The sequence below is a fragment of the Acomys russatus genome, chromosome 1 (assembly GCF_903995435.1).
Source record: "Acomys russatus chromosome 1, mAcoRus1.1, whole genome shotgun sequence".
Taxonomy (NCBI): Eukaryota; Metazoa; Chordata; class Mammalia; order Rodentia; family Muridae; genus Acomys; species Acomys russatus.
In genome coordinates this window covers 26,392,466-26,408,314 of record NC_067137.1, presented here as the reverse complement: position 1 = coordinate 26,408,314, position 15,849 = coordinate 26,392,466, and the positions used below count along the sequence as shown (strand labels likewise).

General features: G+C 49.7%; 1 protein-coding gene across 2 annotated transcripts in view; it reads left to right on the top strand.

The window, feature by feature from the left end:
* Positions 1-15,849, top strand: part of Klhl29 (kelch like family member 29) — a 272,542-nt gene that overhangs the window by 118,356 nt on the left and 138,337 nt on the right. The window contains exon 1 of one of the 2 annotated variants that reach the window (XM_051143231.1): positions 9,160-10,169. The exons of the other annotated variant lie outside the window; for it this stretch is intronic. Coding sequence (XP_050999188.1) covers positions 10,149-10,169 — 21 coding nt within the window. The 5' untranslated portion in view covers positions 9,160-10,148. Of the gene's footprint in view, positions 1-9,159; positions 10,170-15,849 lie in introns of those variants that run through there. 2 annotated transcript variants of the gene reach the window in all.

Below are 15,849 nucleotides of genomic sequence, written 5' to 3'. Positions count from 1 at the left end.
AACCTGCCCACCCTTCAGGTTCCTGCTCGTCCACTGAGGACTTCCCTGCAGTCCCTCCTCTAATAGCCTCAATCTCTTCTGCAATTCAACACCAGCTTTCTGGTCTTTCAAACATACAACCTAGGGTTCGTCTTTGGTGGGTCACCTCCTCCATGCAGTGGCCTGGCAGCCACAGCCTCTCATAAACTATTTGATGAATCAACTAATGAACTTGAGAGCCAATCAACTGCCAGGGCTCGCCAGAGTCACTTCCAGATATTTCTCCAAAATATTGATATTTTTTCCCATTATGACCATCCTAGCCCTAGGGAGGATTCTTACTGGTTCTTAGTATCTTCAGATACCCCTCAGTGCCCTCCCATATCCCCTGGCTCTCTGTGATTGGACAGTTTGGAGTGTGTTGTGGTCTCTGCCTCCCTCTCTGCCTCCTCCACCTGCCCCCACCCTGCCTGTTTTGTTCAGTTGACTAAACCCCTTCCAGATCCTAAGCATACACTCCTACCTCGTTTTCATCACCAAGGACATCTTTTCTGCACTGGACACCCTTCCCCCTCCCCACCTTGCTGCCTCTCTTCCAGTGCTGAACTCAGACTCCGCTTCCTCCAAGAATCTTTTTCCAATCTGTGGATATAGGCCTTCATGGGGGCCGGGGTTGTCCCTGCTCTATAGCACCCACGGTCTCTCTGTAATTATTCTTATCACAATTGCAACAAGCCCCTAATAGCCCTCTGTAAAGGTCTGAATGCTCTTGCTTTCTGTCCCATCTTGACAGCCTTGGGACCCGGCACAATGCCTGGATGGGAGAAGGTCTCCCATGAGTGAAGTCATAAATAGAATTGACAACACTGCTCAAAATGGCATGCAAAGGGCAGGGTTCAGCTCAGCATGGCATTGTTGTTTGCAATTGTATGTTGGCTTAGAACAAGTTCATAGACAGCTACCCAACAGAACAGGCCCTCTGCATAAAGGAAATAATGCCTCACACAGCCTATCAGTGGCCCCAGGGCAACCTGTCTTCCCCCCAGGGACCTCAGCCATCCTTTAGAACAAGGAGGAAGTGTTGCCTGAGAAAAGACAGCCCTGAGTGGTATCCAACCCAGAGCTCATTTTCCTTAGTGGCTTCCCGAGTAAGTGGGTCTGACACACTGATTAACAGGTAACCCCAAGAAAGCCTGGAACCAGAGCGCCGTGCCTTATTAAATAAATACATTTGTGTGCCTCAGAAGCTGTAGGTTCTAGTCCAGTCACCCAAGCCCTGGCACTAATTAGACTCTGAGCTGGTTAGCAGGGTCTCTTACCCCACCTTAGTACTGAGAACGATGACTGTGGACCCCACCCCCGCAGCCCCACCCTCTCTTGTCTAGCTTAGTCTCATAGCTGAGCAGTAAGGGATATGCCCTCCCTTTGTTGGCACCAACAAGTAGAGTAGATATAATCTTTTCTTCCATTATCATCGTCATTTATTATTATTATATATATATATATATATGGTGGGGGATGGAAATATACCACACCATGCATGTGAAGGATGGATAACTTTGTGGAGCCAGTTCCCTCCTCCCACCTTTACGTTGGCTCCAGGAACCAAACTCCCCAAGCTATTAACGCCATTTCTCTTCTTCTTCCTCCTTATACTGCAGACACTCTTTTACACCATGGCTCAGCGAGCTCCATTGTGGGTATATCCGCCTCCTTGGTCTAGTCAGATACCTCACGACCACAGTTGGCTTTGTTTCCACAGGAAAGTATAATCTGCGCTATAGACAGCTGGCTGCCTGGCAGATGTTTTAGGGTGTACGCTGTCTATGAGCAAGGGCTTGGGAAGCAGACCCTTAGGACAGTTGGGCAACCAGTAAATCCTCCACCATTCTAGTCCTGGCCTGGTCTGGGCACTGGGGAAACTACAGAGGAATTAATGGACAGACCCCAGCTTGTCATCCGCTGCTAGGCTGATTAGGGGGTGGCACAGGGGTGGAAGGACCTCTCTGGCTATGTGTGCAGAACCCCAAGCCTCATTCTCAGCACCCACACCAAGGCTCCAAGGCTGGCTCTAGGGAAGGGGAGGCAGAGCAGCCTTAGTTTCACTGGTAGCAGACATCCTGGGAGCAGGAACCTCCTCCGCCATGCCTGCCTATTACACAGACCTTTGATCAGCTGCTTCATGGCACTATAGCCTCACAGGCTACAGAGAAACCTCACCCAGGAAACTGTGTTCTTCCTAGGCTGCTATGGGCGTGATGTACCCCTCTAGCCTGGAGCCTGCCATCTGCTGACATGCTTTTTTCCCATGAAACTTAGAAACATAAGCAATTTGACTTATTTTTTAAAAGAACTTAATTAATATGAACTTAGAAGTTGTTGGCCTTTCCAAACTCTTGCCCATCTTTCCAACAGAGCAGATACTGTGTAGTTTGGGATTTTCCCCTAATGGGACCTCGTGTGTCATCGGAGGCTACACTAGGTAACTGGGTGGCCATTAAGGAACTTTCATTTCTAGCTTATGTACCAGCTCTTTGTGTAAAAGATGGCTGGCCCCACTTTCACCACTTCAAAATCACATTATTATAATATCTTTCCCAGAATGTTCTGGTATTCCAGTCTTTGAGCCTCACGCAGCTAACTGTCGGGTCCAAAGCAAACCCTATTTCTTCAAATTCCAAAAGGCAGAAGGGACAAATGGCTATCAGTGATGCCTATTCATATATCAACGTGCATGCAGCCTCCAGGCTTCCCCGGTATCACAAGCACCTGCCACACATCTCAGAGTCCCTACTAGCATCCTACCCCTCTCACCCCCACCCTACCACACATCTCAGAGTCCCTGCTAGCATCCTTCCCCTCTCACCCCCACCCTACTCTCAACTCCTCCAGCTGACGGGTTGCCCTGCCCCAGCTACTCATTCTCCTCAGAGCCATGCTGCTTCAGCTGTGCTGTGCTCCTTGTCTTCCTAAGCCTTCGCTCTATCTCATCTCCTTCCTCCCCTTGTCTCTGCTTTCCTGTGCTCCCCTCTCCTCTCTCTGAGCTCTGCTCCTCTCTCTCTCTCTCTCTCTCTCTCTCTCTCTCTCTCTCTCTCTCTCTCTCTCTCTCTCTCTCTCTCTCTTGGCCAGGACCAGTCTGCTGGCCATGTACAGTCTACTGCTTTCCCACTCTGCTCTGGACTCTTCCAGACCCCCCCCTCCCATATATCTATAGTATTTTTTTTTTTATAAAACCCGCCCCTTGACAATACCGTGGAGCAGTCACATCATCAGATTATACACTAACCAGATAGAAAAAGGAGATTGGCACGTCTTTCCCTCAGGTTGTGTTGTTCCAAACTTGACCCACTTGGCTACTTCTTGAAAACATTCATTTGTTACCTCCGATTCAGTTTTCTTGTCAACAAAATGGAGACTCTGGGGGACACCTAGTCCATGGTATTTGATCCCAGGAGTAAATGAAATAATATATGTCACATGATAAATTGGGGAGGGGGGGTTAGTATAGAAATACCAACTGTAGTTGTTATTTTTAGTAGCTATAGTAATATTGAAAAGCAGTTTTGTGAGCTGCGAACCTACTTTGCCATCACGCCTGCATTCTCAGGAACACACACGTAGCTGTTGTGGAGCCTAGCTTAGCCTAGCTACTCTCTGCATTAGCCACTGTTTTGATCCTGGGGGGGGGGTGGCAGCAGCATTAGTGGTGCCTGTGGTTCCTTTTTTTTTTTTTTTCACATTAACCCTGACCCTGACCCTTAAGGAGTTGTGTAACATCCTTTGTGGGAGGGGGCTTATGGGAACATTTTCCATTTTTATTTTTCTTACTTAGAAATAAAGACCAGCTATTGCTCACCACGCCTCCCAGCTGGCTGGTATCTGAATACAGAGGTTCCCTGGGAGGGTCAGCGTCTGGGCCATAGGGCTTAGGGAGCAGGAACAAGGCTATAAAGAAGTAGGGAGCTGGAGTAGACTCAGGCCTGCCTGCCTCTGTCTGCCACATCCTACCTGTATGTAAACCTGTGCTTCGGACCTCTCATTGGCCCGGAAAGACAACCGAGGCATCCTTCTAAGGCTTGGGCCCTGACATCTTTTTCAGGAAGGCTACACATCTCCTCCATCCTGAGGTAGGCTCCCTGCAGCCCAGTCTGAAATGACACTTCTTCTCGTGTGCCATGCTCAGCACTTCAACACTGTCCGATCTGCATTGAAGCCAAGAGCATCACGCAGCCCTCCATGATGCCCTACTTGTGCTCAGGGGTAGTCCCCACTGGGCACACCCCCACAGCTGCACGCCTAACACATGTCCCTAGTCTTGGGTTACATCCAGCCCCTGTCCACCACAGTCACTCCAAGCTGTGTTCCTGACAAATCAGGTGACCATCCCTGAATGTGGTTGAGGGTGCCTTGTGTCAGAAGCAGGTGGTGTCTCTATGGAGTCCTGTGGGAAACACTCTGTGATAGTGACTTCCTGTGGGCAGTCCTCATGATGGGAGAGAGGCTGGGCCTTTTGAGGGCCCCTGATCCTGCCAGGCAATTCCAGGGAACCAGCTCTGGGATCCTGCATCAACTGTGGCCTCAAGTGCATTCTCCAGCTCCGGGTTCCTCCCAGGCCTGGACCCATACAGTCCCCAGCCTCACACAAAAGACCCTTTCACAGTGAAGTCCAGCTTTTTTTATTTTTTTTTTTTTATTTTTTTTTTGGTCAGGATTAGAAACCCTCCAGGGTCTGAGCCACAGCCCCTCATTTGCCCCTCCCTCAGGGCTCTGCAAACTCGGTTCCACACGACCAACTCTATAGTATCTGATAACTCCGGCTGGCCAGAGCAGAACAGCCTCCAGTCAGCTGACGCAGCACCATCAGTCCAGGTCTACCCAAAAGAGCCAGGCATGAACACAGGCTTGGTATGCCACTGCACCTGGGATCTGTCATCAGAGAGGGTGTCAGTATTAACCCTTTTGTGATGTCACCTACCGGCCCAGGAGAAAAGGCAAGCAAAGAAGTAACAGAGAGAGTGGGGGGGGGGGTGTTGGGGGGGTACAGACCTCCCAGACCCACTAAGGGTGAGCATCCCAGGGGAGGGTGGAGCCTCATTAGATAGACTGCAGTCCACCAGACTGTCTAAAGCAATGCTTCTCAACCTTCCCAATGCTGGGACTCTGGGATACGGTTCCTCACATTGTGGTGACCCCCAACCATAAAAGCATTTCATTGATACATGACAGCTGTAATTTTGCTACTGTTACGAATCATAATGTAAATATTGCATATGCAAACCCAAGGGAGTCTCGACCCACGGATTCAGAGCCACTAAACTCCGCTTAGATTCTTTTTTCCCCCCTGTGAAACTATTACTATCTAGTCTTCAGCCCCATCAGAGACTTGAGAAGGAATAAAATACTGCTTGAGTAGGACGTGTGGGCAAGCACCTTCTAAAACTAAGACATGACAGAGACTACGTGGAATACTCTGTGAGATATGTGTGGTGTTCCTTTTGTCCGCTTTGGCCTCCTCGTTTTCAGGGGACTTGGGATCAGCACTTGGGACACAGCCGTGTCTCCTTCGCTTGGGTGTTTCCGTCTTGGTAACACTGCCCCTTGTAGAGTTAACAGCGATGATTAGAAGAAATGTATATGGCAGTGTCCTGTGTGTCTCTTTTGTTCCCTTCTGCCTGGAACCTGGGGCAAGAACCTGTCATGGGTCATGTGCAGGTTAAATGGCAGCGGGTGGGTGCATGGGGCTCCCTTAGGTGGCTCTCCTATGACAATCCAGAAGGTCCTGGGGCAAAGTGTAGTGGGAGGGCTTGGGAGGCAGAGGGGCCTTTCTGCCTAGGCTTCCGGGTTCATGGACAACTGTCAACAGAAGCACAGCTCCCTGGGCAGAGGAAACATTGAGAACAGAGCATATTGTGCTGGATGCTAAGAGTGGATTCTTGGAATTTCCCCCTCTGGTGAGAGGCCAAGGTCAGGCCACTACCCTGGCCTCTGCTTCCCGGGCCCTGAGACTTCGGTAGCAACAGAGCCTTCTGGGAAAAGCAAGTGTTGATAATTAACACCAGGCATCGTTTCCTTCGGGAGACTCCTTATGTACCCAGGCTTCAGCTGAGGTGCAGCTGCATGAATGTTTTCCCTTGTTTAAGGCTGCTTTCTCGTATACTTCATAGTAGGACAAAGCTCCCATCCTAGATATCTCTGTGTTTTAGCAAAAAAAAAAAGAACTTCAGCCACAGTATTAAGAGCCCCCCCCCCACACTGCAAATAAAGTCATTTCATTTTCATCTTTTCCCTCTCTGAATATTAAGGCAGCTAAACATGTTACATTATCGTCTACCAAAGCTGAGGTTGTGGAGAGGGCTCCGACGGTGGTCCTTTGTCTCGAGATACAATTTCTGCCGCCGCAGCCGTGTCTCCTTCACTCGGGTGTTTCTGTCTTGGTAGACATTTGCTTGACTGCCCCTAACGTAGAGTCAACAGGGATGGCTGGGAGAAGAAATGTGTGTGGCGGTGTCCTGTGTGTTTCTTCTGTTCCCTTCTGCCTGCCTGGAACCTGGGGCAAGAACCTGTCATGGGTCATGGGCAGGTTAAATGGCAGGGGGTGGGTGCATGGGGCTCCCTTAGGTGGCTCTCCTATGAGAGTCCAGAAGGCCCTGAGCCAAATCCCTCCTGACTGGCCTACCTGTAGAAAAAGGAGACCAGAGCAGGGGGTGGGGGGGTGCGGAGACGTAATAGAGTGCTCTTGGAAATGGGGTTCATCCACTGGGAGCTTCCAGGTTCTTCTCTTTCTAAGGGGTCTGAGTCCCCACTTGCTCCCTAGTACACCGAAGCTGTGGGTGTGGCTTGCCCTTTAGGCTCCTTTGCTGGCCTTAGATCCAGCTGAGCAAGCACACCAGCGGCCCTGAGCCTGCCCAGGCCGGGCGGCTCTTCTTGCAGCTGGTCTGGTTTAGAGTATATAACTCAGTGTGTGGATCCTGGTTATGAGCTGCGTAGCTCTGGGAGAGCCCCTTCCCTTCTGTGCAAGGTCCATCACCACCAGTCAGCCGGTTTTACAGCTGTCACAGAGCTGGGAGGGTGAGTGAAGTCAGAGCAGTTATGTCAAGCCCCTCGCGGAGTACTTGGAAGCCGAGGTGTGTCTTCTGGAAATAGGAGATGGGCCTTCCTTGGTTGCCCACCTACACACGTGTCTCTTCTGGCTTCTTCTTACATTGTCATTTTCACTCCCATTAAAAAACCTAAACTTTTACTTTAACCGTACTGGGGGAATCTTTTGGGAAGAGGACTAACTATCTATGCTTCTTTTCCTTGGTTCCTTGTATACAGGGCATAGCTTCTGTAGGGTCTGGGTGCTAAGCATCTTCTTATAGTACCCTACTTCCTCAACGAAGGAACTGCTTATTTTCTCATCTCTTGAGATGAAACAAGCTCAAATAGTTTAAGCAAACTGCTCAAGGACACCCAGATAATAAATATGAGATGCTGGAGATAAAGGCTATTCGGAAGGCAGAAGCCCACGCACACTCTTACCTGGCCCATTGCCTTACTAGAAGCATTTGTTAGACAGTGATGTGTGGGTTCTCTGGAGCCTGGAGAGGTAGTTAGGCCACTGGCCCCTGAACCAAATGGCCAAAGCAGGCTCTGCTTGCTGAACCGTGTGCCTGATCGTCACAGACTTCCAGCATCTTTTCTCTCCTTGTCCTTTAAGCTTGCTGTGGCCGTTGTTCTTGTCTGAAGCCCCCAGGCCCTCACGGTTTCTCCAGACCTGCTTAGCGGAGTGCTGTGCAGAGACCGCCCAAGCTGTAGGTTATCAGGCAGAGGCTCCCACCGGGAACACTGAGCTTCCGCACTGTGATGTCATGATAGCCTTTGGTAGTTTCTTCTATGGCTTTGGCTAATGGGTTCTTAACTTTGAGGAATGTTTAGAACACACAAATGAGGCTTTTTGTTTTGGGGGGTCGTTTTGTTTTTCAGTTCTAGGTATCCAGTTCAAGCCCTCACATGTGCAAGAGAAGAATTCTACCTATAAGCTATATCCCCAGCCCTAAGGTGGCTATTTTTCATTTTGAACATATTAGATACTTTTGCTTTTTGTTTTTGTTTTTCAAGATAGAGTTTCTCTGTGTGGCCCTGGCTGTTCTAGACCTCTCCCTCTCCCTCTCCCTCTCCCCCTCACCTTCCCCTTCCCCCTCCCCATTCTCCCTCTCCCCTCCCCCTCACCTCCCCCCTCCCCTTTTCCCCCTCCCCCTCCCTCTATCTGTAGTCCAGGCTGGCCTCAAACTCAGAGATCTACCTGCCTCTGCCTCCTGAGTGCTGGAATTAAAGGTGTGTGCCACTGTTGCCTGGATACTTCTTGCTTTTCACAAGCTTAATCAGAAAATAATAATGAGCCTGGTCACAGGGCAGAGAGGTATTCAATCAAGTTGGATGGGAAGACAAGATAGTCTGATCTTCCTCCCGACTAAGGTTCAGTGGCCAGCCTCTGTGGAGGGAGCTTTGCCTCTTCCACCTCAAGCCCTGGCGTTATGAAATGGTTCTTCCTCCTGAGGATAGAATCAGCTCTTTCCAGAGAGAGGAAAGGCCTCTGCCATCCCCGCTTCAGAGCTTACACAAGGTCCCATTCACTGTCAAATGGTCATACTTCACAGAGCAGACCCTGCCCGAGGTTTACACAGGGTGAGCCCACCCTACAGACGGGACAAGCTGCGTGTGGATGTCTGGGCTTGACCTGTCATTGTGTGGATTGCTGTTCTTGCATTGCCAGCTACATGCCAAAGTGTTGGAGCCATCCCTAGAGAACAGGGTGTGAGAAATTCGTGCCTGCCCACTGGTGTTTATAGGCACTGGGAGGAGAGGGGGATGTTTTCCAGAACCAGGCATTTGGGATAGCACAGGCCCTCTGAAGTGCCTGGCATTCTGACCTTCGCTGACTCCCTTACCGGTACCATTGCCCACCCCCCCCCCCCCAACTCCCCTACACACTCAGAACACTTGCCGCCTGGTTGCTAGCCCATGGCAGCTCAGTACATCCATGGGAAAGAGACCCATGTCCCACGGAGAAAGGGAGCAAACTATCTGAAGAGTGAATTTCCCAACTGCCTACGATCCTGCCTTCATTCTCGAGCAAAGGACATAAGTGCTAATGAGAAAAACCAGAGAACATGGGAGTCTCATTTTTAAAATCCCAAAATTTCAGTCTTATCACCAATGCAACATAATACAGTAAGTACGTTAATTCTAATCTCCCTGGGCTCCCCCCAGAATCCTTTTCAGCTAAGGCTGGCAAGAATGAGCCTCCCACTTGCTGCAGACAGGAGCCAAGTCCTGATTTGGATTCTGTCCCTTGCCTAGGCTTCGAATAGTGACTATCAAGTTTGAGTGGACATGGCTTTGCCCCCTCGGCTACCTTTGCAGTTATTCAGTTCCATACACAGTGAATAGAAGCCTACTGTGTGCAAGACATAGTCTTAGAAGCGAGGAAATGTCAGAGTCCAGCCGAGTTCATCTCTCAGTGTGAGCCAGTAAGCCGAGGAGGGCACAGTGATTTATAGGCCAAGCCTGCCAGCCGACCTTGTCCCCAGCAAAGACTCATTTCCACAAGCCTCTCTTCCAAGCGATTATTTGCTGTTTGTGCTGCTTGGGGCTTGGCATGCTTCTGCAATTCCTTTGACCAAAGAGAAAACGGGAACCTTGAAGTAAGTACTTATCTCGCAAAGAGGAGGTTGGTGGAGGCAGAGCTGTGCCTCTTTGCCTCTTGTTGGGGGAGCCTGCCTGGCCCCCTGTCAGTTCTGCACTGTAATGATAATGGATTTCTGCAGTCAGAGGTTTCTCCTGAAGAAACCCTTCCTCACTCAGGGCTTGCTTTTCCCCCCCCTCCTCCTCACCTCTCTGAGGCAAGTAAGGGGAACCCTTACAAGGCCGGGAGGTGGTTGTCTGTGCTGTGTGAGGGTGTAGCAGAGCCCGCCCAAACTGGAGCGCCCAGCTTTTTTATCTGCATCTCTTTCCACTACACCAAACCCAGAGCTGGCAGGAGGGTGGAAGAGACACAGGCCAAAGTGCCTGCTTCACCAGCTATGAGCGCCGCCGGGGAAGATGGGAGGTGTCCCACCCTGAAGTGAAGTGTCGAGCTGCCCTGGATCAAGAGGTGCCGAGGGGAAAAGAAGCTGTGAACCACGGTGATGGATGTTCACGGCTCATGGGTGGGTGACCGTGTGCACACTAGTGCCAGGGTGGCCCAGGGCTGGCAGGAGAGGGCAGGTGTCCTATTTCGGCAATACGATCTCAGTGTAGTCCATGAGGGAGGCTAGAACAGGCAGGGAGACCGAGATGCAGGAGAGACCTCTTTGCTGCTGGCTGGTAGCATGACACTTCTTGAGGACAAGGATTGCTCTGTGTCCCTTCCAACGTCCCCAAAGAGAAGACTGGCTCCAAAAGTCCAGAAGTTTCTGAGGGACTTCACAGTACAAGGAGCACATGTGGTTTGGAGCTATTACAAGAATTCAGACCCTCTCCTTTCCCTAGCTTCTAAGCAGAACTAGGAGGCGTGCTCCGTGGAGAGGGGGGAGAAGGGAGGCTACTTTTAAAAAGTAAGTTCTCCCCTCTGATTTCCATCCAGACTTAGGTTGTTGTTCCTGGCTTGATGACTTGGTGATGCTGTAAGAATCCATACCGTTACTTCCAGAGCATGCTTTGATTTTTATAATACTTCCCTGAGCTGGCCAAGTGGTCCAGGCACAGCCACAGTACTGGCACTCCAGTCAAACGTGTGACTGACTCCTAGGTATGGAAATCTAAGTATTCCTATCTAGACACATGGCAGGGGGAGTCCGGGGGGCAGGGGAGAAGAATCAGAGACAACCTAAGCTCTGAAGCTTTGAGCCTGGGAGAGAGCACCCCCTTTTATTCCATTGCCCACTGTTTTTCCTGAGCCTGCAGTCTGGAGGGCACTGGAGATGGTAGGCTTTGGCCTTGAGGACAGCCGGCTTCTTTTCTGCTGTACCTCGTGACCACAGAGCACGGCATTTCTATTTGATGCTGTCAGTGACTTGGGCTGAGGAGAATGTCTGTGTTGCGGGGTCCCTTGGCCAAGAAGGGCTGCCCAGAGCTCATTGGCATCTGCTCATGTCCTGCCTCCTTTCCCTCTGCCACATGACCCAGCAGCAGCCAAGGGACAGCTCCTTCCAGCTGGCCCAGTAGGACAGAGCTAAAAGGCCAGGCCCCAAACCCCACCCCCCAGTGGAGATCTTTTATGCTGGCTGGCTTTCCCCTTTGCCGGGAAAGGGGAAGGTGCAGGAACAAAGACTTGTCTCCTCCTCTAAAACTTAGTTAGCAGCCACTGGAGCCCTGCCCCTGCTCAGAAGGAGCCTGCAGAGCCAGGGCCCCTGGCTATTTTTAGAAGGTGATCAGGTATACAGTACCCAGTTGTCTCTTCCACGGCTGGGCTTATTACAGCGATCCAGTGTCTGGGTCCTGGTCCCTGCCAGTATTGCAGGGGAGTTTAACAGCAGCCTAGGCCAGCATGAAGTCCCTCAGGTCCTCTCAGTGTAACTCAGCCATCTTTCTGGCCCCATCTTGCCATGCAAGTGACATCACCAAGATCTTTGGGAAAATAGACATTTCGTCCTCAAGCGCAGATATTGACACTGATGCTAGCTAGCTTCCTCTGCTTTGACAGGCAGGGGAAAGGCCAGGAGGTAAAGACGTTTTCCGGAAGATTCTTGAATTAGAAGTCTACCATAAGGAGTGTTGAGTCATGGAGCAGAAGGTTCCAGAGTTTTTGTTTTATATCCAGAAAATGCACGGGGTATACGGGGAAGCCACGGCGTGCCCACGAGCACCTACAAATGCAGGATATTGTGGGTACTCAGGAAATTATAGAGAAAAGGGTACAGGGTGTGTCCTGGAAGGAGACTGACTGGGCTGTGGTGCAGGAGGGCCGCCACTGCAGCAGAGGGGTTCCAACAGCTGCACTTGGAGGAGATGCAAGGTGCTGGTGTGGAGAGATCTTTGGAGACTCTGTTAGGGTCTCTATGGCTGTGATGAATCACTGTGGTCAAAATCAAGTTGAGGAGGAGAGGATCTTACACTTCCATGTTGTAGTCTATCACTGAGGGGAAGCTGGGACAGGAACTCAAAAGAGGGCAGGAACCTGGAGGCAGGAGCTGATGCAGAGGCCACGAGGGGTACTGCTTACTGGCTTGCTCCCCTGGCTCACTCAACCTGCTTTTGTATAGAACCCAGGACCACCAGCCCAGGAGTTGAACCACCCACAATGGCCCGGGCCCTTCCTCATCAATCACTATGGAAATGCCTTACAGTCAAATCTAATGGAGGTATTTTCCCAATCGAGGCTCCCTCCTTTCAGCTAACTCTAGCTTGTGTGTCAAGTTGATGTAAGAGCAGCACAGAGACATACGAGGTAAGCTGAGCCAGTAACAAGTGTGAAAATCCAGGAATTCTAGGAAAGGTTGTCAGAATGCAAGAAATGCCTCTGTGGGTCAATGCAGAGACACAAGAGGCATGAGGTCGTGGTTGGCTACTCTGTTCTCTAGCCCCCCCCCCACCACAGAATGCCCTGGGGTCCCCTTGGTTGCAGCACCATCTGGCTTAGACAGTGTCTTCGCCCCTGCACCTGGTTCACAGGTGAATCTCTCAAGGGTAGTGAGCTAGACCTGGGGACGGAGCTGACCTGACTGGCGTCTCTGAGTCTATTGTTCATGTCTCTGCCCAGCTTCACAGTCAGGGCCATCACGTAATTGAACATTATCACAGTGGGAGTATTTATGCAACAGAAACTAGTGAATGCTACTAATCAGGGACAGGGTGGGTTTTGTTTGTCTCTGTTCTTGTCGCCACCACAGCTGGGTGTTAAATGTTTACCAGTACAGCTGTGGGGATGGGGAGCCCAAGGCGGGGTTTCTGCTGCAGGATCACCAGGGTGGATCAGCAGCAGCCATAGACACTGGTACAGTTTGTGGAGATGTGTGAGATGTGTTGATGAGTCTGGGTGTGGGAGAAGTATTGAGGCACTGCTCATTGGTTGTCCCATCATTCTAAAGCCGAGCTTACAGACAGGAGACAGACAGACAGACAGACAGACAGAGACCGGCAGACAGAGACAGACTTCCTGACTTTCTGCTCTGTTATCAGAGTACACTCTGCCCCAGCTACATGAAAATTCTTTCAGCTCCTTAAATGTGACCTGCTACTGAAATGGTAGCATCCAGGGACAGGAACTGGGGTGTTGTCTAGACTCTGTGTGCATGCCTCTCAGTAGCTCCCCTGTTGTGTGCATGCAGGGCAGAGGAGGCTGTTGGCTTAAAGGCGTCAGCAGGTATTAGAGGCTGCTGGACTTTTGAGCAAAAAACTGCTGTCTCGGTGATGAGTCTACCTGGTACAGGGTGAAGGGCAGCAGGATTTGTTCAGGGATTTTGAACTACAGAATGGCCCTCAGTAACCCTGTAAGGTGAGGGGGGGACTCCGTTGTAAAGATATGGAAACTGAAGGCTCACACACAGTGTGAGAGAAGTAGGTAGACCCCAGGCCTTGAACCTGACTCCTGGAACCTCAGATCCTAAGTTGGTTCTCTATACTGGGGGCTTTATGCGATCGGTCCAAATAAACCCAGATACCCAAAGCCAGTAGTGGTGTGCAGACTGTGCCAGCACTGTCCCTGTGGGACTTGCTTTTCAAAACTGGACATTAAGCAGCCGCAATAAATACACTGTTGCATTTTGTTGCTCTTTTGGAAAAAAGAAAACCTGGCTTCTTAGAGCTGTTGTATTTTATTTTTCTATAAAGAAGGAATTAATTTTAGTCTTTCTTTTTGGTTTAAAATGTTGTTCTTTGCTTTTTCCGCCCTACAATTTAAAAGGAAACATTTGTCTGTTGAGAAAAGAAATGATAATTATAGACTAAAAATTGTTTCTATTCTGATTTGAAAAAGTGACAAAAAAAAATTCTATCGCACAGATGGGGCCCTGCTGACAGAGGGTGTTTAGCAATGAGGCCCTTGGCCAGTTTGGGGCTCAGAATGGCATTTAAGGGGACTTTGGACTTGGTGTGTTGTTGGGGCAAGGGTCTGTTTTCAGGGCTGTAGTCCTTCCTGTGGGATCTAGAAAATTCATCACCCTCCTGTGGTTCCCCAGGAAGAGAATCATGTCATAGGGGGAGGTGGCATCTGGGTGGCACAGCCTGTGTCAGATGAACTGCGTGCGAGAAAAGGCAGGGGCTTCCTTGCATGTGTCTGAGCCCACAGAGCCACTGGCTTTACTCCTTCAGCCCAGAGTCTGCTTTTCAGCCTCACACCATTACAATTGCTCCAAGCCTTTCAATCGATAGAGCAGGAAACTGATTAGACTGTGAAAATTAAACTAATAATGCCTCGCTATTAACCTTCAATCAATGGGGAATGAGCTCAGAAGGAAGGCTATTTCCTGGATCCATACCAACCTCTAGATACATGTATGTGCTTTTTGGAAGAAACGTCAAGATGCACACACCTACACACACACACACACACACACACACACACACACACACACACACTGACCACCTTTCTTTTCTGCAAAAGCAACGTGGTTTTACAGTGTTGTCTCTGGCCACCCTGGTGAGGTGGACAACCTGTTTTTTGTTTTTTGTTTTTTTATTAATTTATTCTTGTTACATCTCAATGGTTATCCCCTCCCTTGTATCCTCCCATTCTTCCCTCCCTCTCATTTTCCCCTTATTCCCCTCCCCTATGACTGTTCCTGAGGGGGATTTTCTCCCCCTGTATATGCTCATAGGGTATCAAGTCTCTTCTCGGTAACCTGCTATCCTACCTCTGAGTGCCACCAGGTCTCCCCTTCCAGGGAACATGGTCAAATATGAGGTACCAGAGTACGTGTGAAAGTCATACCCCATTCTCCACTCAACTGTGGAGAATGTTCTGCCCATTGGCTAGATCTGGGTAGGGGTTTAAAGTTTACCGCCTGTATTGTCCTTGGCTGGTGCCTTAGTTTGAGGGGGACCCCTGGGCCCAAATCTGCCTATTATAATGTTCTACTTGTAGGTTTCTAGGACCCTCTGGATCCTTCTACTTTGCTATTCTCCCATGCTTCTCTCATCTAGAGTCCCAGTAGGATGTCCTCCCCTCGGACAGCCTGTTTTATATGGGGGTGAAAACAGGGAGACACGAGGCTGAAGGTTGGCTGCGTCAGGGACTTTGGGAGGGTGAGAACTCCTTTCAAAGTATCTGCTTGTGGGCGTGATTGCCATGGGCCCCTGCCCAACCTTAACCGCCCTGTGTTACCTAAGACTTTGAGGTTAATACCAGTTTTCTACATCTGTTTTATGATGGTATAGCAATATATAATATAAAAAACTATATATAGTTATATATAATATATTATATATACATAAACACATATATAATTATATATAATATATTATATACAGACACACACACACACACACATATATAATTAGTTCTGGAGACTGGGAAATCTAGTGGTGAGGACCTCCACACTGTGTCATCCAATGGCACAAGACAGAAGGATGAGAGCCTGCACAAAGTAGAATGGGAGAGCAATAACTCATCATTTTATCTCATAATAATTAACCCACTGCAGCAATGAAGACGTTAATCTCCTTCTAAGAGTGAAGCCCTTATGACCCAGACATATCCCAGTAGGTCCCACCTCCCAACCCTGTTATTTTGGGGCATAAATCCCCAACATCCAAACTTTAGGAAGCACCTTCAAACCATAGCACTGGGTCACCTGTTAACCAGAGTATGGACCCAAGTATTTATGGTTCTTCGTGGCTAGGGGAGTTGGGCCCTGGTAGTGTTTTCTAAAGAACCCTTTGTGTTCAACTTCAGGAAATGGCCGAGTTCAA